The sequence below is a fragment of the Temnothorax curvispinosus genome, unplaced genomic scaffold (assembly GCF_003070985.1).
Source record: "Temnothorax curvispinosus isolate PA1 unplaced genomic scaffold, ASM307098v1 QBEX01006096.1, whole genome shotgun sequence".
Lineage (NCBI taxonomy): Eukaryota > Metazoa > Arthropoda > Insecta > Hymenoptera > Formicidae > Temnothorax > Temnothorax curvispinosus.
The window spans coordinates 89,878-115,786 of NW_020215876.1; the positions used below are offsets into that span (position 1 = coordinate 89,878).

The 25,909-nt window shown below is 37.9% G+C and overlaps 2 protein-coding genes across 12 annotated transcripts in view; one reads left to right on the forward strand and one right to left on the reverse strand.

Moving 5' to 3' along the window:
- Positions 1–24,493, reverse strand: LOC112455443 (glycogen-binding subunit 76A). 7 transcript variants are annotated; one of them, XM_025017346.1, is made up of 4 exons: positions 22,634–22,914; positions 20,762–20,899; positions 9,035–9,136; positions 1–3,787 (listed from the first exon to the last, which is right to left on the reverse strand). In XM_025017346.1, exons 3-4 carry the CDS (start codon positions 9,047–9,049, stop codon positions 1,304–1,306), a joined length of 2,499 nt encoding a protein of 832 aa, XP_024873114.1. In that variant the 5' UTR covers positions 9,050–9,136; positions 20,762–20,899; positions 22,634–22,914; the 3' UTR covers positions 1–1,303. The 7 variants fall into 7 exon arrangements, with proteins under 7 accessions (XP_024873114.1, XP_024873115.1, XP_024873113.1 ...); XM_025017347.1 differs by lacking the exon at positions 20,762–20,899; XM_025017345.1 differs by lacking the exons at positions 20,762–20,899; positions 22,634–22,914 and adding an exon at positions 15,056–16,522.
- Positions 24,423–25,909, forward strand: part of LOC112455446 (protein FAM69C) — a 4,905-nt gene continuing 3,418 nt past the window's right edge. For 2 of the 5 annotated variants that reach the window (XM_025017350.1, XM_025017351.1), the window contains exon 1: positions 24,423–24,597. In XM_025017350.1, the coding sequence (XP_024873118.1) occupies positions 24,448–24,597 (150 nt within the window). In that variant the 5' untranslated portion in view covers positions 24,423–24,447. The other 3 variants (XM_025017355.1, XM_025017352.1, XM_025017354.1) reach the window with 3 other exon arrangements.

The following is a 25,909-nucleotide window of genomic DNA, read 5'->3' on the forward strand; positions in this document are numbered from 1 at the left end:
TATCAAATCAAGATATTGATATATCTTTAAAGCCATCGATTAAATTTAAATCGCACGTTTTATTCAAACGTTCCAGTCAATACCGAACACATTATTCCGTAGAAGAAATATAAATGTCTCTAATGTAATATCTTATGGAACATCTATCCTCTCTACGATGATCTCTAAACTCGTACGATGTCGCTAACAAGAACTAATATCATTATATCAGCATTCGTTTTATTATCATCTATATCGTCATTGTACTGGATAACGCTAATAAAATCGCGGCCACGTGCGATAGTTCCTTCATGCAATCAAATAAATGATCTCTCATTCTTAACTCTGACATAGACTCTGCATAGATACTCCATAGGAACGCTTAAACCGTCTATTTGTTCTTAATGTTTCCTGTCAATTGTATTAGCCTATTTCACAGCTTTGAACTCCCAGATGAGTATTCGTTTTCTGTTTCGTTGAAAGGATTCCAGCTTTTATAATCTCCATCGGCTTAATAAATACAGTTTAAGACAAACTATGTAGGCAGAAATACTTTCCGCAATCTCTCAGAAAATACTTTCGTGAAAAGAGACTTTGGAAAGTAAGAAAATATATTTGTCTATTGACAGAGCAGTCTGATGTTAACATAAATTATTATAATCCTTTAGTATTTCTTGAAAATAGATTAATCCATGTTATTTTGTGGGCAGAAAAGCAGGCTTAAATGCCTCATGTGTGTCTAAACATACGACATTTTTCACATTTTATTGCTAATTCACATCGTATATACGTGTTTGCGTGTGTGATTTTTTTGCCTCCAAGATACTAAATCAATTAATAAATTCAATGAAAAGCATTAGAATCGTTTGATAATTGAGCAACTCCATCTGTTCATTGCAAAGACAATTGATCGTAACAATAAAATCGTTGTTCCCATAATCCACAGTCAAATGTTTTTCACTCGTTACTATTCCTATAGTTGGCCGTTTGAAAAAAATTGCTATTGCACTACAATTTTTCTTTTCAAAATAGTATTATCTCCAATAATGTTTGACGTCCGATATCTTTGCGAAGATCAATATATGCCATATTGTATGCCGAAAACTTTTCGAGAGCTCCCTGAAGCAACGAACAACAGTAATGAATTCCGAATGTTCCGTTTTGCACACTTCGTTACAAAGCACTTATTTAGGAACGTGTAAAAACCGTCGAGTACCGCAAGCTCGCACCGTTAGCCTCTTCAACAATCTCTTCAGTCAGTTTGTGTTCCCGGAGCCACGTTGTCACGTCATCGAATCAGACAAACGCATGCTCTGGATGTTCATCAGTAGAACGTCGGTGCCCAGCTTCCGCGCCGATCATCGGCGGTGATCGGTATATATCCGGTTGATGACGACACTGGCAGACATTGGAAGCAGTAATTAGCACCGGCATTGTTATCCCAATGTTGCGCGCCCTTGCATTGGAACCGGACTGCAAACTCGAGCCTTTGACCGACCATTAACGTATGACAATACAAGATAAAAGAGAATTTATCGCTGAAACCGTCGCACGAGTTAGGTACATAGATCGCCTGTAGGTCGCTGAAGTTTCGCCAAGAGTTGATGGTGTATCGCACGTGTACAGACTTATGGAAATCGAGATTGATTACACGCACCGTACCCTGAATCGCCAGAGTCACTGGGTCCTGTACAACTACATTTTCCAAGCAAACCCGGCGCTCACGCACCATATCCAGAAAGTTCGACATGCCGCCTGGCTGTTGGAAAAGTGGCACCAGCATTCGATCGACTTTTCTGGGTATCACTGACGTAGATCTGCGCCTGCCATCATTCTGATAATGATCACAGCAATCATTGCTGACGGATGCTATGTTGTCCGAATTGCCGTCCTGCGGTCGAAAGATGTCATCGTAGATCAGGTCGTTGTACGCGGAGGTGGGTATTTTCGGTATCTCGTCTAAGAACGTTCTCACATCGGCCAAATCGAGACCAAGCTTATCCGCGAACCGGACAATCTTCTTCCTGTGCGGTGTACCCGGTGGCGTTTTTCCCGTCTTTAACGAGGAACATCTTCGAACTCTCTGCGGTCTGTCTTCCTCTTCTTCTACCGTCTCGCTCTGGGTCTCTTGTTCCGGCAAAGAATCCTCCCCCTTCGCGGCAGAACTGCCGTCAAATTTCTTCAGTAATAGGCACAGTTTCTCCTCGTCGTTGTCGTTCAGCGCGGTGTCCTTCTCGAGCTTTAACTTCAGCTCGTTCCTCGGGGTCGTCTCGGTCACTGCGGCATTATTCGAATATTCCAATGTAAACGCATCCGAAATGTCGACGGTACTACTATAAGATGAATGATCGGTATCAGTGTCACTGGCTACATCTTCCACTTTTAATTGCGACAAACTCTTCGACGCCATTTGACATTCCGATCTTATACATTCTTTCTTTTCCTCATCTTCAATTATATTAATCATATCTTCAGCATCATTAAAAGAATCATCCTTCGTTAGGTCACTATCATTCTTGACATCTTGCGTCATGGAAAGACTGCCATTCCTAACATCGCACATCACATTCTTCGATATACTATTAACGAAATCAACTTCATCGATTTTACGTTCATCCACCTCCTCCTCCTCCTCCTTCTCCTCCTCCTCGTCCCGCCTGTCGAGTTTATTAAACACTACTGTGCTGATACCGTTACTTGGTAGCTCCGAGTCAGAATGCGACTTAGGCAAACAGATATGAGGGACAACAGAGTCCTGAATTGTTCTGGTTGGACTTTCATCCTGCAGCGATACAGTGCTGTCATCGAACGTGCTCCACAGAGACTCGTGGCTAGGCGACGTCGTTTCCTGAGAGCTTCTGCCGTTCAGTGAGTCTTCCGAGCTGCAGACCAATCCCTCCTGTCGGCCATTCTCGCGAGATGCAGAGTTTCTTCTCAAGGAGCAACTCGATTCGGATGTTGTGTCCTCGCAACGTTCCGGATTCACGTTCGTTCGCTTGCGTCCGTTCGACGCAAGTTTGGTCCTCGCGGGAACGGGAGTGTTTGAGAGATTCGTGGCCTCGCTGTCCGAAGTGCTGATAGGATCGAAATATACTTCGGCTTTTGATTTGTCTGCATCCGAGGATTCCGGATCGAAGAACATTTCTGAGGTATCACTTTCGGGTGACGTACCGGTTATTGGTGATGCAAACACGCAGGACTCAGGATCTTGATGGATACCTGTGACGCCAGACGTCATCTTGGTTCCGCTAGGCGAGCAATGACAGGCATCGTGATGACCCGTTTTCAGGATCTCCGGGTTCACCAGCAGATGCGCCAATTCAGCGGCGGTCGCTTCCTCGGGAGGCGAACCCGGCCCGTCCACTTCCGCCTCTTCCACCTCGATGTCGTAGAAGAGATCTGATTCCGGACTATGACGCGGCTGATGCTGAAGGATCGAATGTTGATTGTTGACGGTCAGATTATTGGTGACTGCGTGGCGATTGCTCGATGACGGATGCAGCCAGGAGGTTTCACAAGGTTTGGCATCCGCGGTCCGTTCAGGCGAACCATTCTCGTTACCTAACGACGTTAGTCGTCGATGAAGACACCGGGCGAATGCCTCTGCGCTACCCCGACAGCTGCTAGGAAGGAGAGTGCTGACCAAACCACAGGAGGGCCCGCGGGCGTTGCCTGCCGAGTCCGTGCTGCCCATCTTGAGGACAGTGGAACCGGCTGCTTCCTCAGCGTGCCTACCCTCTAACGACAAGGGCAAAGGCGAGGTCGAGTCGCTGCCTCGGCCTGCCGGCACGCTGGCCGAGTTGCCGTTCTAGAAAAAAAAGCGACGAATTTCAACTTGATTTGCGATTGTGAGAACTGTGCAAAGTGAATAAAATATTGTTGGAGATTGCATATATATACATCGTCTGTGAATAAACAATACCGCGCCTACAAGTGACATTTTTCTCCAAATGCCCTTTTTGACTTCGATTGTTCCGTTTATTATCATTCAGTTTTTTGTTTCTCCTGAAAACTTTACTAATTGTCATATAGGCGGTATTGTTTATTCATTGACGATATAGGATATATACAATAGAGTGGAGTTTTAAAAAAACTGAAATTCTACCTTTTTTTATTTGTCTATGCCACTAATTGTCACCATAAAATATAAAGAAATGTACAAATTTTTACAAAATTTTTCATCGCAAACGATCTCTTGCCACGCGGCCGTATCGATCGTGAGATATTAAAAAAATAATTAATCTTCTTTCTTCTCAAGAAAATAACAATAGAGATTATTAGTCACATGTAATTGCGCTAAACATTTTTCTTAGTATAATGTCTTGCCGACGGTTGTTGCCATCTAGGATTTATGATCCTATAATTAATCATCTTTACTTCATCGATCGCGAGTCAAGTTTGCGATATATAATCAAAGTTAGCTCGTTAATAGTTTGTTAACGGTACACAAGTAGGAATAAAAAAGGAAAGGGAAACAAAAAAATGAACACGCATTAATGACGTAGCTCGTCATTAATAGTAACGAGAATCACAACATTGGCTCATGGCCACAATGTTGCGCGTATCGAAGCAGCGCTGCAGGAAGTACAAATGATCGGTCATTACGACCCACGTGCAGCATTCTGACGCGCAAGTTCAGCTCAAATCGCACTACAGCCTTCAATTCTTCGTAAAAACACAAAAATACCTTAATAAACACCCTATATACGTATCCAAAAATTAAAAGAATTATAGATTACTCGGATTTATATAACTTTGTATTCTCGACAAGAATAGCACGAGTGGCACGAGTCAAGGCACGCGCCGTTACGTGAATCGTTATTCACAATCCGAATTTTAAAATATTCGGTTATTGACGCGTGTAACTATTTATGAGACAAAAGAGCAGGGAATATCTTCCTTTCACCCTGTTCTTTGCTATCGTATGCCCGACAACTATTTTTGGCATCGTGAAAGCTATAATCGGCCGTCGACAGTGACTAGCAGGGAAACGCAGCGCGGTCACTATTTAAATCACTACGTAAATCACGCTTTATTCAAACCGGAATCTATCATCATTCAACGAAATGCACAAACCTGAGAAACAAGCACAGGCGATCTTTTACTCAAAAAAAGAAATCACCGTCGTTTCGCACAATAACAGCTCAAACTTCAAAGGGAAAATCGCAAACACACAATAATTATGTAACGAAGGAATAATAATTATAATCGGTCGGCTGCAGTGATCGTTGCGCGAAACCACTCGCGACAGATTCGAGAGTGCGCTTAGAAAATCGCATGCACGCTACTGTGAGAAAATTGGAACGATATAAATACACGCTCAATTGGCCGCGAATCAATTCCTCACCTCTTGGTCGCGCGCACTAAGGTGACACTTCGCTTCGCGTACGAGCGAATCCTGCGCGGACTCGCCGCGTCATGCTGCAAGGGTGGATGAATATTCGGCAGAAATTCGGCAAGCGAACGATTTATTGGCATTTATTTTCATCTCTAAGCCAGGGCATCGAGCGCAGTGATTTTAAAGGCCGCGCGAAAAAATAACTCGCTCTGATTTATATAACTGGCGCTTTCGAGGCGAGAACGCGCTCATCTCGTGTTCGCCGGGCGAGATTTATCCAATCGTGAAACATTTCCATCTAACATTGATGTCTTTCAATCTCTTAATATCGAGCAATAATTGATAATCATTAATATCCATAGCTTCCTCAAGCATAAAGGGTTTATACGTCTGTCGATTAATGTATGAGTACAGTCTAAAAATAGAAACATTGCCAGCAATATCGTTTAACGTTAGATATACGAATATAGTCGATGCCAAACCGGTTTTGCGACCGTAGCACGTCTATCAGGGAAAAGGCAGCGTGCGTAAAGGGGTTAAATTTGAAGCGGCTCCGAAGTGACAGACAGGTTTCTCCGTTTTTCCAGTCGCGCGCCTCGCCGCAGCTACGCTTCAGACGCACACGTGTTCACGCGCGCTGCGTCTGGTCGCGTCTATCGGAAGTCTAAGTAAGCAGTCGCAATAGATAATATAATCGTTACGTAACACGAGGCATGAGGCTCGACGTAGGCTTAAAGGCTATTGGCCCCAGTGACGGCACGAAACACACAAACGAAGCTTATAATTTCGTTTCGTCTCAGAAACTTCATTCAAAAACCACCTAATCTTTCGCGCGTCTCATGTTCTTCACAGATTTGAAACAAATCTTTTCTTAACAAAAATGTTCACTGTTATAGACATAAACATCGTAAACACATATTATAATATAGCTACGTTATGATAGTGCAGTAATAATTTGTTATTAATCGCTCCAAGTTGGTCGCGCAAACTTATTTCTACGTTTATAACTGAAATAAAGGAAATTTACAAGTCAGTTAGAATCAGTTAGCGGAAAAGCGTACAGTTTCAATAGAAATTCACTACGGTCCCTACGAATTTCACGAGTTTGCCAAAAGCTCGAGACTTATTGTTTCGAATACTTCCTGTCTTATCTACGATAACGACAAATATCAAGTGCCTGCAGATGTCACGCTTCGCCACATCCCAAATCGATTTTTTTTTTATCTTTATTTAATATACAATAATCCCTGTCTTTCTCCACGCGATATCACGCATTTTGACAGTACTATTGAGAATGAGAAACCGAGGTGCGATTCCCAATTGATTGATTGATATTGTTACAATAAAACACGCCACGTCCTTCACAAAGGATTTAGTTGATGACGTCAATTTAACAGATATAGATCTGCCGCTTAATAATTCGTGCGCATATAGCATTACTTATCATATTATACATATTGTATATAAAAATAAAATTGTCATATAAAAATTAGTCGGAAATAAAAAGACATCAAGAGACATAATATTTCCAGCAGATCTATTCTCGCCTCATTGTGTAAAAGAGAGAAATAAAGAGAAAAAGAGAGAGCGAGAGAGAGAGAGAGAGAGAGAGAGAGAAAGAGAGAGAGAGAGAGAGAGAGAGAGAGAGAGAGAGAGAGAGAGAAGGGGCGACGTTTTATTTCCGTGCGATCGTTCACCGACACAGTTTAAATCGTAACTACTTGACCCGTGGCTAGGGCACCGTCGCAATTTATCGCGACAGATTTATCGCTCTCTTTCGCGGTCCGCAAGAAGATTGCCCAATCATCATCGGAACCCCGCTCCCTAATTGATTAGTAACAAATTACGCGAAGAGATGATGAATCATGTTACTTGCGCTCGTAAGAACCCCCAATCCCTTATCGAAAGAATTGAAGTTCTCGTTCTCGCAATGTACAAGGCCAGGGCTTTGAACCAATTACTCCTTTATAGCTGAATACATAAATTGCAGTTGAAAGAATTAAGAGTTTTATTGTACAATTATATCACACTGTATATCACACATTAGTTGAAAAATTAAATAATATAGATTTCTAAAAAAATAAAGAATCCAACTACAAAAAGCCGTAATATCCAGAGAAGGCATCCATTTAAAAAAAAAAAATAAGATAGAAAGAAACAACACTAGAGAAAATTTCATTCTCAATCATTTTGATTCTCGATTTTCATCTACTATTTAATTCAGACGTTGCTTCGTCGTTTATTAAATCCAGAAAATTAGAAGAGATAAGTTGGATATCATGACTTGAATATTGACTGAACAACAAGAAATGACCAAATCATGATCACATGCTCGAATTGTTGTAGATACTAATTTCTCAACTAATCAATAATGAATTGAAGGACTTAGTGCCATTAATAGCCTGATAAACTGACAGATCTAGAATTTGCGTACGTTCTTCTTATCACTCTAACGAGCAATTATACGGGCATTGCTTATTCGGATTTCGCTCTAATTGATTGAGCACGCGTTTATTCGCGATAGAACGATAAACCGCATTATCAGGTCATCCCATAAAACTTTGTAAATTTTTCATCTCAAGATAAAATCGCCACTAAGCGAATGCTTCAAACGTTTAAATTATTATTCAACTTTTAATTGAAACTTTCTTTCCTGCACTTCCTTAACAATATTACAAAAAAAAATTTGTAGAGATTATTAAGAAAAATTGTTCACATAGTGGTGAGTCTTCGAGTTTCGTGTTAATTTGATGAAACCTGTGTTCGCAACCTATCGCAATCCAAAAAAAATTCGCAAAAAATAAATAGAAATCGCGGAAACAAAACACTAATTAATAATGCATCGATACATTTACACGCAAACGCCATGCCTCGAGTTCGAGGCCGACGAGGATCGACTTCTTGCCAAGAGTAAATAAAGTCACAGTTTATATTTAGCCAGAATAGTAATCTGCGAAAGCTGTACGGCTTTCGAGAGGACGATTTTATATGTTTCTAATGAAGAGACGAATGGAGACACGTGAAAGCCTCACTAGAAAATTCATTCCTTATCTCGACAACGTTGTGAATGTACAGTTCGAATAAAATAAGCGACTTCATAAATTAATGACAGTCTGCTTTTCGATATGTATATGTATATATGCAAACAATTGCAAAATGTATAAGTAATAAGAGATAAAACTAATTGGCCATCAGTCGCGATTAATAGAGATATACCGCTTTGCTATTTAATTTAGATTTACTTCTAATGAAGAAACTATCACACAATTTTCTCAATCCTTTAAAAATCTTCCCCTTCTTATATCTAAATATCTCAAATCAATTACAGTATTCGTGGAAAAATTTTCTAAACAAACAGCAGTCACAGAATTGATTAATTTGGTTAGTTAAGTTAAAAAATTGGTTAGTTAATCTAGTTGATATTTTTATAACAACAAAATTTAAATAAATGTAATTGCAATGTGATTATATCTAACAGAGCAAGGTCGAATGTATCATTATTAACAAGACATTCATTAATAGCACTTGGAGTAGCTTGGCGGATGGGCACGTTCGAATAAGATTCGAGAGCTCCGATGATCTACGATTGCCAGCTACGCGAATTAGCTTTTTATTGACAGCTATAAAATAACAAGACAAAAAGAGAACGACATTCGACGCTTTAATATACATAACCAAATATCCTTTGGCAAGTAACGTACGTAGACACGCGCATACCTCGTGCATGGACATCGCTCATCGGCATATGTCGCACTGCGTCCCAAAATGCACTTCTTGCGTAGTTGGTCCCCAGTAGGACGTCCGAAAAGCGTGGTGAAACTACGAGTGGGGAAAAATTCGTGAATAAACGCAAACAATCACGCGGTTCACGCACCTTTTCATTTACACGTCGAATCGCGATCGTCAAAGCGCGATTCACGCTAAAAATAATTTTCCCGTTAAACGAACGAAACCGCGAGCGTGTAACTTGAGACGGACCAACATTCTGCCCCGGCGAAACAAAAATCTAAATGTTTCTGGCGAAATAGGCATTTCCTTCTCACAAATTTCACCTCGCCCGAGGTTCTACACGGAGAAGCTATCACGGAGAAGCTTTCCGAGAACTGAGAGCATACGTCGTTAATCTAACGCTATCTGAGAAAGATTTATCTACTTCGCGGTAGCTCGAATAAATTCTCTCATCGTTGTCCTTTCGCGGGTCAGCACGATACTGCATTGCCAAATGTATAAGACGAAATTAATCCTCATTATAAAGACGCTCGCGTGACTCAGCTTTTAAGCCGCGTAAGCGCCTCTGGCAGATGCTTGGAGAAATCAATATCGCTTTATTATTTAATTGATTTTATTAGCGAAAGAAATGAATGCATTTCTTTACACGATGGCCAGAAACACAAAAATTTAATTAAACTTACATTCTTCACCCTGGCTCACATTATATGAATGCTCTCCGCAGCTTCATACAAATGCATATAAGGCATTTGAGCGCCTATCTGTACTGAACCAAACCATTTTGCTCAAAAACCATTCAAAATGATAAATTATTTGATTAACACAACGCCTGAATTATTTATACGAATTGTTTTCTTGAAAATTCAGCGATTTTCGAAGTTACGAATTATGTACATTAATAAAAGCTTTTATCTATCAGAAATATTATTCTACGCACATATAATGTTCTAAACAATCACGTCAAGTATCGTGCCGATAAGAAAGGTCATTATCTCATACAATAAATGTCAATTCAACAATCGTACATTATTGCCCGCCTCGATGTTATCAAGTTAGCATTGCGCGATAGGTCGTGTAACGTGATATATCGACCAATATTTATCGCTGGGTGGCCTGCGTAATCCATTCGTGTCCGGAAATCAATTGTATTAAATTCCAATGCATTCCTTTTGTATATGTGTTTCAAAACGGATAATGATAGAAAACTTATGTCATCAGTTATCTCGGATATTATATGTAGCTAATACGCAATCGAATACAAATGTGAATATGTATTACTTAATGAGAAGAAATTATTACAGTTGTTAAAATTGAATTATTATATCCTAAATATATCAGTAATATTAATACTGATAATAACAAAATTAATCTTTTTATTTGGAAATAGTTTTTCTCGATAGAAATACTTTTAAAGATTTTCAGAACTCTAACAATTTGTAAATAAAACATTAGAAAAGGAAATTAAACAAGAATCTTATTTTTAACATAATTTTAAAAATAAATGTGAGATTATACATATATATTATAATATAGTTCTTATTTAATAGTTTAATAATAAAACATTTTTACACGGAACTTAATAATTATAATTGCAAAAAATTTTGAAATAAAATATTGAGTAGTTTGTTTCAACACTGTCGAAATGCTGCTAATGCATGCACTTAGCAATTGCATCATAATATAACGGACTGAATCAAAATGACAAATAATCATCTTTATTCAATGTGTAAGAACGTAAATGATTATATACACGACGTTTATTATCAGATGTGAATTATTTGAATCGCAAAAGCCTGTGGTACAAGACGCTAACTAGCGGTTACGATTCACGTAAGCTTTCGCCGTAGCTGGGCCTATCTTCGTCAGCAAAGTGTAAAGCATCAACATCGGTTAACTCTTATAATTAACTCCTTCTATGACCGGTTACTCTTGAAATGCATCTTGGGTTAAGATTCGTTTTATTCACAAAAATACAATTTCAAGTATGGTATATTTAAAGTTTTTTTTTCCAATTTTATCTTTTCGTATCCCCAATCACTTGTGACAACTCAATGCCAGGATACTATCAGCAAATAATAAAAAACAAAAATTATTACATTATAACGACAAATAGACTAAAAATGCAGCAGAAGAGCTCTTCGCCTCTACATTGTCTATCAGATCCTATATAGAGAGCTAAGAAACAGCTCGAAATAGCGCGTTAATTACCGCAGAACAGATATTATTTGGTGCAGGACATGACATTCGGAGCACGCTTGCTTGTAAATTGTGATGAGACGATAACGCGTCTTTATAAATTTCTTTGTTGACAAAAGTGAAGAAAAGAGAAGCAGCGTGAAGAAAAGAGAACTTATTTCGGGGTAACGACTACGCAGCGTAAAAAATATTGATGTACGTACTATAATTAGAATGTAATTTGTATGACGAATTTTATCGGATACCGTTGGACGGTGAATGTACAGACAATCGCAGATGCGTTTCACTGGATGCAATAATAAGATAGTCAGTACTTGTATACAAAAAAAAATGTTTTTGACATTTGGAGAACAAGATTTCTTTATGGCAAATTTAAATAAATAACATTTATATGTAAATTTCTCTAAAACTACGATAATAATCGTAAAAGAAATGTATACATTTATGCAAGTTCTAATTAAACGATTGTCTTAATCGTCATACTTTCGCAAAAGCTCTTATTGTATCTATCATTCCATAATTCCTCTCAGCAACTCGACTTTAGATAATGTCACCTTGAAGTGATAAACGCTCCATACTGAGAAAGCTTCGCACTGTCACTATTACAATTTATGTTACAATAAGATTTCACCGACGTAAAAATTGATTTCGTAATGTTTCTAAGGTTGAATCCAAAGTTTGAGAGTGCATGATACGCAAATCCTGGGGTCGTGATATTTGAATGGCACGAGGAATACCGCGATATAAAAGATAAAAAGAATGATATTTCTATCTCATTGATGTGAAAGTGCTCGCGAACTATCGATAACGCGCTTGAAAGACGATTCGTCAAATACGCATCAGAAAGAAAAATGCCTTGTAAATCTAACGAATACTGTACTAATTATATATATTACAAATATTACTAATTAACTACATCCTTCAAAATATACCTACATAGTCGAACATTATAATTCGTAAAATTAAGTAAAAAAAATAGAAAATTTTTTTAATTAAATTAGAATAAGTCATTTTTCTGATCTTTTATTGCTAGTAGCAAAATCTTTGAGAAGGAATACATTATTTTATACGTTATAATTATAACTATATTAATATATTTCTCTCCTAGTAGTACAATATAATATTAGTTGTAAATTTTTGTGACGTGAGAAATGTAGAGATGACGCGATCTGTTAAACAACATTAACTGAGAGACAAAATGAAACTTTCTTACATCCGCTTTATCAAGCGTTTATTACCAACAATTATCGAGTTCGATATAGATATATGTAAATGTAAACTTTTTTACTGCATGCGACCGTTTTATAGATATGTTTACGTAATCGGTGTATTATGCCAATCTGTCCTCCTCTACGATATACAATGTATATACACGAGTTATAAGCTTGTCTGCAATCGGCGATGAAATGATTAGCGTTGACATATTTATAGCAGCTATAAAAATTGATAAATTGACGCCACTCACGTTCGGTATACTACAAAACGGACCTTGAACTTTTCGACACATTTTTGATAAAATAACCGTTGTCAATTTTCTGGCAGACAAAAAAATAATCACGATCGTGTTTTAAAAATAAACCTGTTGTGTATCAACCTGTTGAGAGAATCTTGTTCATTCTTAACTTTATTATTAATATAACTTGTCATTTTATAAAATAATACTATAATAATACAATAATAAATCTTTATCACTTTAATCAATATTTATTATTAAATATTTATTGCTTTAAATAAGTGTATTAAAAGCACTATTGTTCAGAATTTTCTTTGTAATATGATTTTAAACCATTTCTTAGTTTTTTTCAAAAAATGCCTAAATAATGTTTATTAATTATTGTTAAAATAATCTTTAGAGAGATTTAAAATAGTCGTGAAATTTGACTAAAATAATTATAAAATTAGTAGTAACATTTCATAACGCAAGTTAAATTTTCCTGAAAATTGCAACTGTTAATAATATTATCAATTGTTGGTTGGAAAAGTCAGACAATAAAGCGGGGTTATCGCAATAACATTAACCTGGCAAGACTTGTGCAAGAAATGTCATCGCAATATATTCTCTCTCTATTGCACTTAATGATAATTTCATAATTTGATAAGAACATTCAAATAAAGAAAATGGATTTAAAATTATCATTTCAACAAAAAATGCAACTAGATTGTCTAAATCTTTATTTTGTTAATGTAATTATTTTAAAAGAATAACTACATGTAAAAATATGTAATGCTTTACAGACATCTAATTCTATAGGTAATATTCTATAAGTCATTTTCCGATATTAATTGTGCAAACGTTAAATGTGTAATAAGCAATCTATGAAATAAAGAGCGAATAATTCGTGATCAATATTTGTATATCGAGAAAAAGTAATTGAACTCGATATACACAAGAAAAGAAGATGCAGAGGGACGGAAACTAAAACGATTAAAGTTGCACGATAAGAAGCTGCTAAGAGAAACTTCTTGATATATATTCGTTATATCATTAACGAAACATTGTTCTGAGTCAAGGAAAGGGAAATTATCACGGTTATCGACGTTTGTTGCATCTGCTCGGTAATAAATTCACAGTTTATCTTCAACAAAGCGTCTGCGCACTCGAAGAGAGGAAGAATTCATTCATTCATCGTCGTTGCAATAACTATAGATGATACATGGAAAATTCTATTACTGCAAATGTCAGCATTATTTTCAAGAAATGTTTGTGCATAATTTTTCTAAAACGCCTTTGCGATTATCTACAATCGCGCGTATAATTAACCAAGCGTTAATATTGATGCGAAAATTATTGGTAACGAAAGTGATTTGTCAGCGTTAAGAGAAGTGCAATTCAAATGTATGTAATTATCCGTTGTAAATAAGATACTTCATAATAAAAGATCACAGTCATAACGTGACCGTAATATATAAAGAACTCGACACAGCGATACACGTGATATTTTTACAGTAATGTTTTGATCCAATGTTTGATCAAAGATCAAGCTATTTTCTAAAAAATTAACATAATTTTTTATGCAATAAAATTTTCATAGTAAGAAATTTATTTAATTTTAATTTCTTTCGTAATAATATTACACATACAAAACCATATGGAAAATACAAAAGGCATATTGTATAGTCGCATGAAAATGCGCCTCGCGACCGTTATGTATACCAGACAGTTTTCTTATCAAAACAAATAGAATAAAACTCGACTACTCGACTCGTGGAGGTCACCGAAACAACGAGAATTCACATATGCGTATCATAACGGCCACCTCCTCGGCGAAGATACAGATTATACAATGATATAGATCCAACGCAACCGAATGCAGTTTACGACGATTTCTGTTTTCGGTGTCAAGGCGCTCAAGAAGGCTCTCCGCTATCGGGCCGACCTTCGCATTACCGCGGAATGTTAATTCATTCATGTCATGTATCGCCTCGAGAGGAATAATCTTATAGACCATATCATCAACCCTCGGAAAGCCTCCCCAACACCCTAACGCGAGACGTAAATTCTATGAAAATAGTGCGCTCACAAGATGCATCGCACGCAAGTGCAACAAATTGCATAATGAACACTCGTTATGCCTTCCCATAAAATGTTGCAAGATTTTTATACAAGTTTCACACGAAACTTCGAAGACTCGAAATACGCAATCGATAAGCAAAGAAGAACAACCAATACCTATTCTGCGATTTCTTAACAAGAATCATTTTTCAGTCAGTTCAAAACAAAATTTTTATATGTCCAGATGGTTAAGATTTTATTATCATTAGAAACGTATTTTAAACATAAATATTAAAAGGATAAACGATATTTTTATTTACCATCGATTTAGTTTGTTCCGCAGATGTCTTTGACCCATCCTGGATTCCTCTCTGTGTCATGATCACTTTTCTCCGCAAAACCGAGTCGAATATCGTGTACTAATCGACTATTTCTCATCCAAAAACTTGCGTGTACCGTAATAGAACTTACAAGCCAGTAATGTATTATGTACCAATCGTAATACCGTTGATGATCATGGAGTTCCGTACAGGCCACTCGGGGTATTTGCAATTCACCAAACATCGAAGAACATTATCTACTTATCAGTGCGATCGAGCGATAGGATTTATTCTTAAAAATCATATCCATTTCCGCGTCTTCGCACGCGACGAATTTGCGACAGAAGTGTTAACGCTCATGACGTTCTGCCATGTGATATGATAGTGACCTCACACGAACGAAGCCAACACACAACACAATACAATTTAATAAGCTATGTTATTTTCGCACATTTATTCGCTCGTCATTTTCAGAGAATTCTCTTTTAAAATCTGCCTGCTTCGTCTTTGTGTGTTTGTTTTCTTTTGAATATTCTATCCCGGTAACCGATACCGGCATTGACACCGATAGCAACACGGAATCTAAATTAAACACATGTCGCTACCGTGAACTCGAAAGTGACCTTGCTGTTGGTGGTCTCTCGAAAACGGTCTCGTCGCAAAAGTGCCACGAGTCTTTTCAGTGTGGGCTCTTTCGAACTTAACGGGATTTGGGCGTCGATATTCAATTTGGAGAACCGAACGCGAATATAGTTACAAAGAGATGCCGTTTTCTTTTTTTTCTTCTAGCTCGTTGCGGATCGTTCTCGCGATCGATCCGTGCGGTCGTTCCGTCACGCGTCGAGACGTAGGTCGAGACGAGGATTCTCTTTTCGGAGCGATAAAGTCGCGACGGCGCCGCGAGAAGAACGTATGCGCGAAAACAGGGACAGGAAAAGGAGCCGGCACGACCGGCCGGCTCTTACACACACTGACTTCTGACTGGTCGAGCTAGGTGACTCCGAGAACCCCTACCATATCGCATAGCAACCGCTTGTAAGGCGACTGATAACTGCTTGCACTTCGTCAGACATCGACGGATCTCGCTGAACACGATGTGCGATGTTGTACATGTATGTACGAATACTCCAATAAAAAAAAGAAAAAGAAGAAGAAGAAAGAGTATTGGAGCAGACAAGAGACTCAAGAATCACGCAGAGGGGTGGAAGCAGAGAAACTTTGATCAATCTGTCGGACTGGTCGGGAATAATGTACGGAACGTGTCGGAGAAGTGGCACAACTGGACTTCGTATCTTATCGTTTGAAAATACAATCTAAAGCTTAGATCGAGAAATAGAAAATTTTCGACCTCAACGAACAATTTGTTGTATGTGCGTATTAAAACCACAGATATGAAATGTCAAAATATGAAGAAATTATCAAGTGTACATATCAGATAGGATTTGATTATTTCTTTACTAGGAAAAACCACGCTATATCAATGTTTTTTATCTTACCCATTCGCCAATCTTTTTAACATTTGGATGTCTAAAATAAGTTTTAAATTCTTACGATATTTTTAACAATATTTTTTTTACAATATCTTCAATCAAATCTTTATTTCTTTTTTTAGATAATTTTTGGAAAGACATTAAAGTCATCTTTCGATAATATTTAATTTAAAATGATCGAAAGCATCTTTTGGCTGGTTGAATTTTTGAAAAATTCGTTAGAAAGTTATCCAAGGATTGAGCACACCATGTAAATTTACAATATTTACATTATTATCGTACCTTCGGAGATGCATCTTCGAAGATGCGATTTCGAAAGAGTCGATCCGGAATAAATTTATGACGTTTCTAAAAAGAGAATCGGCGCGTTCGAGTTGCTGACATGCTGACACGAGCGATCGAGAATGGCGCGTCTGCTTTCGTTGAGTGCGTCCATGCCTGAAATCACGCACACACCCAGGAGATACCCAGGAACCCAGGTCGTAAATCGGAGCGATACGGCTCCGATTTTCAGTCGCCTCGCAAGGCGGCGCGGCGCGTATCGTACTGCCAATAATGAATATTTTTGTATACGCGTTGTGCACGCGGAAAACAAAATAAGATAACACGGTGTATGTTACGCATCCGGCCTGATAAAAGGTTGCCTTTTATCAAGAAAACGCCTGCGCGTACATCTTTCGGTATTACTCGTGACAAGAGAGATAGTAAATCAGCAATCGAGAGAGAGGGAGAGAAGAAGAAGAGAGGACGACGTAATATTATTAAATTATGCGGCGGCTTTACTTCCTGCCGCGACATCGACCTCCCTCTATTGATCTAATCTCATGATTTCATCGATTTCCATCGCGACAAACCAAAACGCCTACGTGCGAACACTTCCGGATGTAACTGTATCCGACCTACGTTGAGCTTCGACTTCTCGATTAGAGGCTAAATTTTTTATAAGTATTCAAAGAGATTTAATAAAATAAAAGTATTGTAGATGACAAAATCGTATTTTTCGTCTTTTTGCGAAGAAAACGCGCCCGTTGTGCGGCACTCGCGGGCGTTCTCCAACAAGCACGAGCATTCGTTTTTCATTAATTATAATTCCCGCTCGGCGATAGTACATCCTCATAAAAGCGAACATTTTCGTCCTTTCTCGCCCCTATACTTCCTTTCTTCCCTCTTATCCGTCATAATTCGTATATCGAGCGCTATATATGTAATGATGTAATCATAGATTCGAGACCGTGTTAATATCGAGCAAATCAACGTCGTTATTACTGGCGTGCCGCCGCGCCGGAAGGATGAAAATGCGGTTGGCCGATTGGCCATTGCACTCGACGATGCACCGCGAGACAGAATCGACCCTCCACCTTCGTCCTCTCCCCCCTTCTCTCCCCTCCGTCCGTCTCGTTTAATTTTTTTTCTTCTCAGCGACTGTGTAACGTGTAACCACTCCCTGCCCGGTTCTGTCGGGCGTTTGCCGTCTGCAAGAACGCGCCGACCTACCGTGAATCGTCACGCACGATCGACGCAATCGGCGCGACACGTTGTAGTTTGTTCCTCTTCCTTGCCGCGGTTTATAAGATCAATACGTGATAGTGAGAAACGTTTTTATGGTACATTTAAATCTCCTATTAAAGAACCCATCCCAATTATATGTTAAGAAGAAATATTTAAATAAAACATAATCGAAAGAAAAAAAGAAGATTGCTCTTTACCCTAATGAAAGACCGAGAGCGAAAGACGTTGGAAAGCATGTGACTTTTATATAAAACTTTTTTACGTACAACGGTACGCGCCATTTAAAATTTATTTAAATTTGTTAAGTGACTCATCTTGTACAACGAGTGCTGTACGAGTTTGATGCTATAAGTAGCGATAAATATTTGACTTACGTAAAAGTATTTGACTTCTTGTAAAAAAAGTAAAAATTCTCCATATACAAGATGTCCCAGCACCTATTGCTACCATCGAAAAAGTAATGCCGATAATACAGCTTGAAGAAACTCTGAAGATCAATAACGAAAATTGAAAGATATTTTATACTAATTTTAGATATATAATGCGTAAAAATGATATTTTAAATAGTAACAATAAATCTATTGATTCAAAATAATTTTACGAAAAAATTTCTCTTTTTCGAAAAATATTTTCTGTTTTTTTTTTTTTTAACTTTAATCCAAGCAGTAATATAAGCAAGTATATACAACAATCACACATAATCTAACAATTTATGTAAGAAAATATTTATTCTTATCAAAGTTGCATGTTCTGCAATAATATTTCATGCATTAACATGTACGAAATTAAACTACGAATAATAAAGTGTAAGTATATATGGAAATGCCTGTTGAATCTATACTCAATTTAAGCTGACCATAAATCATAAAGTTTCTTTTCTAGACAAGCTAATCGTGGGCGATCACGTAATAGAAATTGCATTTTTCAACCTTCACTGCATTAATGAAGTACGTATGTAATTAACCTCTTAATGATCGATGAGTGTCGTGAGAAATATTTTACGAGCGTTTGTAAATGCCATTTGTTTCGGTGCTATAACAATTATTTTTGATTGGTGAATTAAATTAATAAATCTAGCATTTCTTGAAATAGAGCGAAAAATCTTCGCGAGACAAACTTCATAAAGTGCTGAGTAGATTTGCGGAGAAAGAAACGATCCCTTGACAATGACCTCTTTCAAGTATTGGTTGCGAGAGAAAAGCGGCTTCTAAGCGAGAGGACCGTTAACACAGGCGTGACATATTTAAGGAAAATCTATCCGGCACATATTGGTTCGAAGATCGTGTTCATCAAGGTGACTTTCACTTGTAAGACATAGTCCAGTGAAATTAGGATTTGTCTCCGGAAAAATTCGCACCTAGCTAAATTTTTGAATGGACCTTTATTTCGTCGTTATAAACAATATGCGAAAAATTCCCGTCGATGTGACTCCTGCTAAAAATGTTATAAAAGATCAAAAGTAAGAAAAAAAACAGTTTTTCGCGAATATCTCTTTATTTATTAGTCCTACGGCAAAAATAGTTATTACAGTAGCTTATAAAATTCTCTACAAAAAATGTTTCGTAAGTTTTTTTCGTAGGATTAATCGTTTTCGTGTCCTACGGCTTACAAAGTTTCAACTTTCATACGTTGAAAGTAGCACTGTACCTCCGAGGTGGTAATGGAAAACAGTAGGTACATTATCTCCCTGACGAAAATTGTTAATGAGAGATTGTGTTTATATTTGTTTATGAAGAGTTTTATCAATGGTTACACTATTTATAAAGAGTTTTTTTTATGTTTACACCGTTTAGAACCACGTTGTAAACACTTGGTTAACCCTTTGCTAACAAACATTTTATAAATACTTAGAAAACTATACTTAGAAAACTATAAAATAAAAACGTTTGAGACTATGTCATTAAATGCCACTTAAACACTTCATAAAAAAATGTAACCATGAACATCTCATAAACAATTCCATGTTTAAATTTACATCTCATAAACAATTTAATGAATGTTTTAAAACATTCAAATGAAACATCTACTCACTTAAACAAACATCTTATAAATATATTATTTTTGTCGGGCCTCTAAAACGTATGAAAGTTGAAACTTTGTATAAGCCGTAGAACACGAAAACAATTAAAAAAACTTATGGAAAATGTTTTTTGTAGAGAATTTTATAAACTAAAATTTTGTAATAACTATTTTTGCCGTAGGACTAATAAAAACTGGTTTTTTTTTTTTATTTTTGATCCTCTATAAAATTTTTAGCAGGGGTCACATCGATGGAGATTTTTCACGTATTATTGATAACGACGAAATAAAGGTTCATGCAAAAATTTAGCTAGGTGCGAGTTTTTTCACAGATTTGTCATTTTTCGTCTAATTTCCCTGGACTAACGGTCGTTCAATCCAAAAGCACATATAGAAACAAGATTCATTATCCAATCTTTCTCTCAATATCAAATTAGAAACGTAACTTATTCTTATTCTTATTTTTATTACATATTATTTCTGCAAAAATTTCAAAAAAGATGCAGCAAAACTAACGCATCGGATTAAATTTTTGAGATAAAAAAGATTAGACGACTTTTTTATTCGCACAGACGAGAGATTCAATCAATTTTACCATAAATCTTGGAAAATAAGGAATGCGATATTTATTCTACAGTCCTCCACTCAAGATCACGGTCAATACGATATAGAAATGGCAGACCATGACCTTTATCAGCTGGGAGATCTCATTGTCAATCGCGATCTACAGTCTGGCGGGCGTCTGCACGCGATTAATCGGTCGATTGCGCGCGATCGGCGGGACGTGATGTTTGATCGTGACTGCGATTCGCGCCTCCTCGAGCAACTAGAAATATCAAATAATACAACATGAAATGTGAATGCATGCAGGTGAGCAAGAAGAAAAAGAGGAGAAAGAGAAAGAAGATGAAAGGTCAAAGGCGAACCTACTTCAACGACTTGTTAGACATAAAAGATCAAAGACTAACCTTGTTCTTTTTGTCATGGAGATTAATCGGAGAAGCATTCTTGTGACAATCTTAAACGCTCGTAAATCGCGTCTGCCCAAGAGGTAACATTAAAATTTATTAAGGTAATTAGTTACATTCAAATATTTTCATTACAAAGATAAATTATTTATCAAAGAATTTAAACCTTTTAATTCAAAAACTCAATTAAAGTTTACATAAAGAAATCAAAGTCTATTTTGCGAATAAATTTTCTGCGATATCTCTAAATCATTCACTATTTCATTACAAATGGACTCTGCACGCCACGAGTCCATATTTCCGTTCGCGCGAGATGGATCAACCACAAATCGCTTCAACCTGCCCGTAAAGCAGTATTGCGTTTATTTTCGTCCCATGGTATAGTGCTAAGTTAGTGCAGGAGCAATTGCAATAATCTACATTCTACAAGATATACGCATATGTTGAAGGTCTCATATAGTAGCACTGTTTTCTTGTGCTGACAACGAGAGAAACAAAAAAAGTGAGTGAGTGAGTGTGTGTGAGAGAAAAAGAAAGAGAGAGAGAGAGAGAGAGAGAAAGAGAGAGAAAGAGAGAGAGAGAGAGAGAGAGAGAGAGAGAGAAAAGAAACTCATCTTATTGGGAACGGGATATGCGATTGGTGAACGTGAACGGTTTGTCGGGCCGCCAGTTTGCGATAACTCGTCTAATCGGTGAACTTTCTGTGTCGGGCCCTCGTTCCTTCTTTCATTAATTACAAAGATCGCTCTCGCTTCTCCCTTTCGGCTGACGCGATTTTCTTTTCGTACGGTCTCTGTTAATATTGTATGTTGTACAATAATCATTGGCAAAAGAAAAAGTCTGACCTTTAATCCTTTCTGTGTGAAAATTTAATTAGTCTTTATACATCTTATTTTGAATATCCATTTTTATTTTTACTCTGATATCTAAAAACGATTCGAATCTTTTAAATAATTTTCAGTCAATGTTATCTCACGATATTATCGATATTAAAATCGGAGCATTAGCATCGCAACGCAACCAAGCCAGATGAATAAAGCCGATATAATCAAGCAAATCGTCAGAATGAGCGCTTAAGAAGCAAACTCCCTACAGAGCGGCGAATCATATCGTTGTGTCGATCTACATAAACCTTATACACTGTATTCACCCCCAACCGAGGGGTTAATGACTTCAAACAAATGGGACATAAGGAGAGATGAAGTATCAACGCTATTATTCATTTAATCTCTGAGCAGAATTATCAAAATTAAAAAATTTTAAAAAATTTAAAAATCTGAGAGAGAATTTAATTAAAATTTGAAAATTTTTAAAAATGTAGTTTTAAAGACTTACTTTATTTGAAAATTTGAGAAAATTTAAAAACAAAAGCATTTGTAAGATTTAAGTCGATATTTATCAGTTGAAAAATATCGATTAATCAAGATTGAATATCTTTATTAAGCGCGTTAAATCCTTTTCACTTCGGATTGCATCAGAAAGTGAAGTACAGTTATATGGCACCCTCTATACATTCTCACCAGAATTTTTCTCGTATAATATTTAAAGGTCATCCTTTTTTAAAAAGCAATCACATCGCGCGCTGCACTCACCGACTCCCCGGAAGACGTCCTCCCCCTTTTAATCCTTTATTTTTTTAAAGAACAAAGCTGCACGATGCGAAATGCACTCGCGTTCGCTCGCACGTCCGCTCGGCGGAACGCTTCCGCGCTTCCGGTCTTCAACTTTACAAAGACGAGACCGGATTTTCAAAAGAAGTTCCGCACCGGGCGGACGACAGCGGCGACGACGACGATAACGTCGACAACAATGATACAGAGCTCGGCCGTAGATTTCTACCGTGAACGTGCGACGTCTCGTGTAAAAATGACGACGATGTTCTCTCACGCCGGAACGACTGCCGGCGGTACAAGGGCGTCGAAGGTCGCAGCTGCGCGTCGCGGTACGCAGGTGCGTCTCCATCTCTCTCTCTCTCCCGCTTGCTTCTTCGCACATGCATTCGGTAGCGCGCGCGATTCGGAAACTGATGGTACTTCGGATATGACGCAACGCGACATCGTCGTTTTATCATTAAGAAGCGCAAGAAGAGAGGACCGCTCTTCTAATTAGTCGCGTTTTCTTATTGTACTTAGGGTGAAATAAATGGATTTTGAGATTATATAACTTTTATATATTGTTTCGCTCCAAATAATTTCGGGATTATAATTTTTCAAAACTATATGTACATCCATCAAGTACTCATCATGCTTTCAAAAGAGGAAGTGGAAAATTATTAGAAAGACGAGGCCATAGTTTGGAGATGTAATTACGCAGCATTGCTCAGTACTTAATATATTATACTTAATATATTAATCTTTAACAGATCATCGGTTTGTGATTAATAGAAAATATTTCCTTACAGGTATAAAGTAGTAGGTAAAAGTTACTTCTTTATAAAAATTATTTTTTTAATAAGATTATCTTTATAAATCTTATAATATCAATAGCTTCCCTGTTGAAAGATATTAACGAACACTTTGAATATTTACATTTAAAATTTGCTCGAACTTTTAAAATCACTTGGAGTAATTATTATTGTAATTTTTCCTTAATTAAAAATTGCCGCGTACACATTGCAATATTTACATCATACTGTACTATTCATGCACAGAGTCTTGAAGAAGACATGTGCATTAATTGCGCCACGTTAATTAAGCATTTAAGATCAATTCGTGCGAGTCCGGATGTATACCGTCAGGTGGCTGCGCCTTCGCGAGACATCACATACAAATGATTAATGATAATGACATGTCAACAAAATTAATCACGTTGTTATAAACCGCAAAGCGATTTAAATTAATCTACGATCATGAAGAAGAGATTCAACGAAATCTCGGACCATCTCGAGACGCATATCTACAAACATACCCCAATAAGCTGAGCGAGGAACGTAATACTGTACAACTGATGTGTATCCTCAAATTTATGTCGCCAAATATTATTTTACGGGGTGATTGTTGATCGGCATACGGTCCTGGCAGAGACCCGAGCCCGAGCCGAGACTCGCCACGAGAGGCGCAAGGCGCAAGGCGCAACGTCGCGACGCTCGCCTTCCTCGCTCTCGTACGCTGCTGCGGATTATGCCGCATTGCCGCAAACGTTCGTCATCGACGCGACCCGGGGGTCGTAGCGGCAACGGCAACGGCAACATCAACGGCAGCGGCAGCGGCAACGAGGCCGACGTTACGAGACGAAATGTTGACGCGAAATACGGTTTTGCCGCAGAAGACGACGAGGACCGCGAGGCCGGGTCGTAGATGAGATTAAAGAAGAAAATAAATAAGGAAACGAAAGAAAAATTTCAAAACAGAGCGGAAGTTCGCTCACCTTGATCCCCGTCAGGAATCTGACGAACGGCAGCGCGATCATGAACATCCGGCGGCTGCCCGGTTTCATGTACCATTACAAACTCGCGACGGTCCTCCTGACGTCCGGTCTGTTCCTCGTCGTCTACCTGCTTCTACATTGGGGCATAATGTGCACGAATCTCGAGGCTTGGCGTCACGTGTCCACCGTGGTGAGTTTCACTGGGTGTTGGTGTTACTCCGATCGGAACATTCAGGACGGCGCGGTCACGGCGTGCGCCGCGATATCGCATCTTCGAGCGCGATACCGATTGCGCCGAGGGAAGGGTTGGCACGTCGGGGTGAATACGTCGAGGTAGTGAAGATGTGCGAGTACTGCGAGTGATCCAGCGCCGGCGAAAGGGGGTGAGAGAGAGAGGGGGGAGAGAGAGAGAGAGAGGAGAGAGCAAAACGGACGCACGCGTACTTTGCCGCAGCCTCCGGAACGAAAGAGGCATGCCGCATCGCCCCGATCCGCACCCGGCGAATTTGTACGTGTAAATTTAAACGCATGACGTATTTACATTTTGCGGATTCTCTGTATGGACCATGGCGTATGGCGTCAAGCGAAAGACGCAACAATCGGATCCTCCCCGATAAACTTGTCCGCGAGAGAATTCAAGTATGGCCGGTTGGCAAACGAATTAAAGTACAAATTCAGTACACAGATCAGTCAAAACATAACTTACATTCGCAGAGGTCATTGATAAAATAAATTGCTATGATGAAGATTGTAAAATGTTTATGATTCACTGATAAACTTATCGTACGGAAGAGAAGTTAAGTGTATTTGGCCTGAAACTGACAAGTTCAGCTTAAAAATTGGCTAAGAGCAGAGCCGGTTTTTCTGCTTCCTTTTTAGTCTGCGTGCGAGAACAAATTAAAACAAATTAAAACCGTGTATAGCTAAGAGATATTGCTTATCTTGTGGTTGGATTACGTAGCTTTGACTGGATCGTTAAGTATTTAGGATTTTCTTAACGAGTTTATTTGTATTGTCTCAGATTGCTGCAGCGGCAAGACTGCGTTCTAGTAACCCGAATATAATACTCCAGATATCGATCCCCATAAAATATTCCTAATTTTGCCAAGATCGATCCACGCTTGAGTAAGATTTTAATTATACATGTATAAAAATTGAATGAGATTATTGAAACTACTGATGAATTTAAATAAATATTTACTGATAAATTTAAAAATTACATAGGTCACATATATTAAAGTTCATTGAGTCATAAAGAAAGATAGAATTATTACACTGATTTATAAATTTTTGCCACGATATTAAATAACTTGATTTCTACTACGAAATATATTAAAAATTTTGTGTAAAAATTATATTAAAATTGTTGCAAATAACTCTTCATTTATTTCCATTTTGTGAAGTAAAGTCTCCAGGATGTCTTTTTGCAAGCAGTAACATTTTAATCTACAGCGATCTAATCAGGCCTAATGTCGATGAAGTCTTATATGACTTAAGTCCTA

Bases quoted from the DNA above. Each gene is read 5' to 3' on its own strand.
- LOC112455443 (XM_025017343.1), bottom strand. From the start codon at position 24,476: ATGAAACCGGGCAGCCGCCGGATGTTCATGATCGCGCTGCCGTTCGTC. The intron at 3,788-24,407 runs GTGAGCGAACTT...TTTTTTTTCTAG, and splicing joins GATTCCTGACGGGGATCAAG to AACGGCAACTCGGCCAGCGT.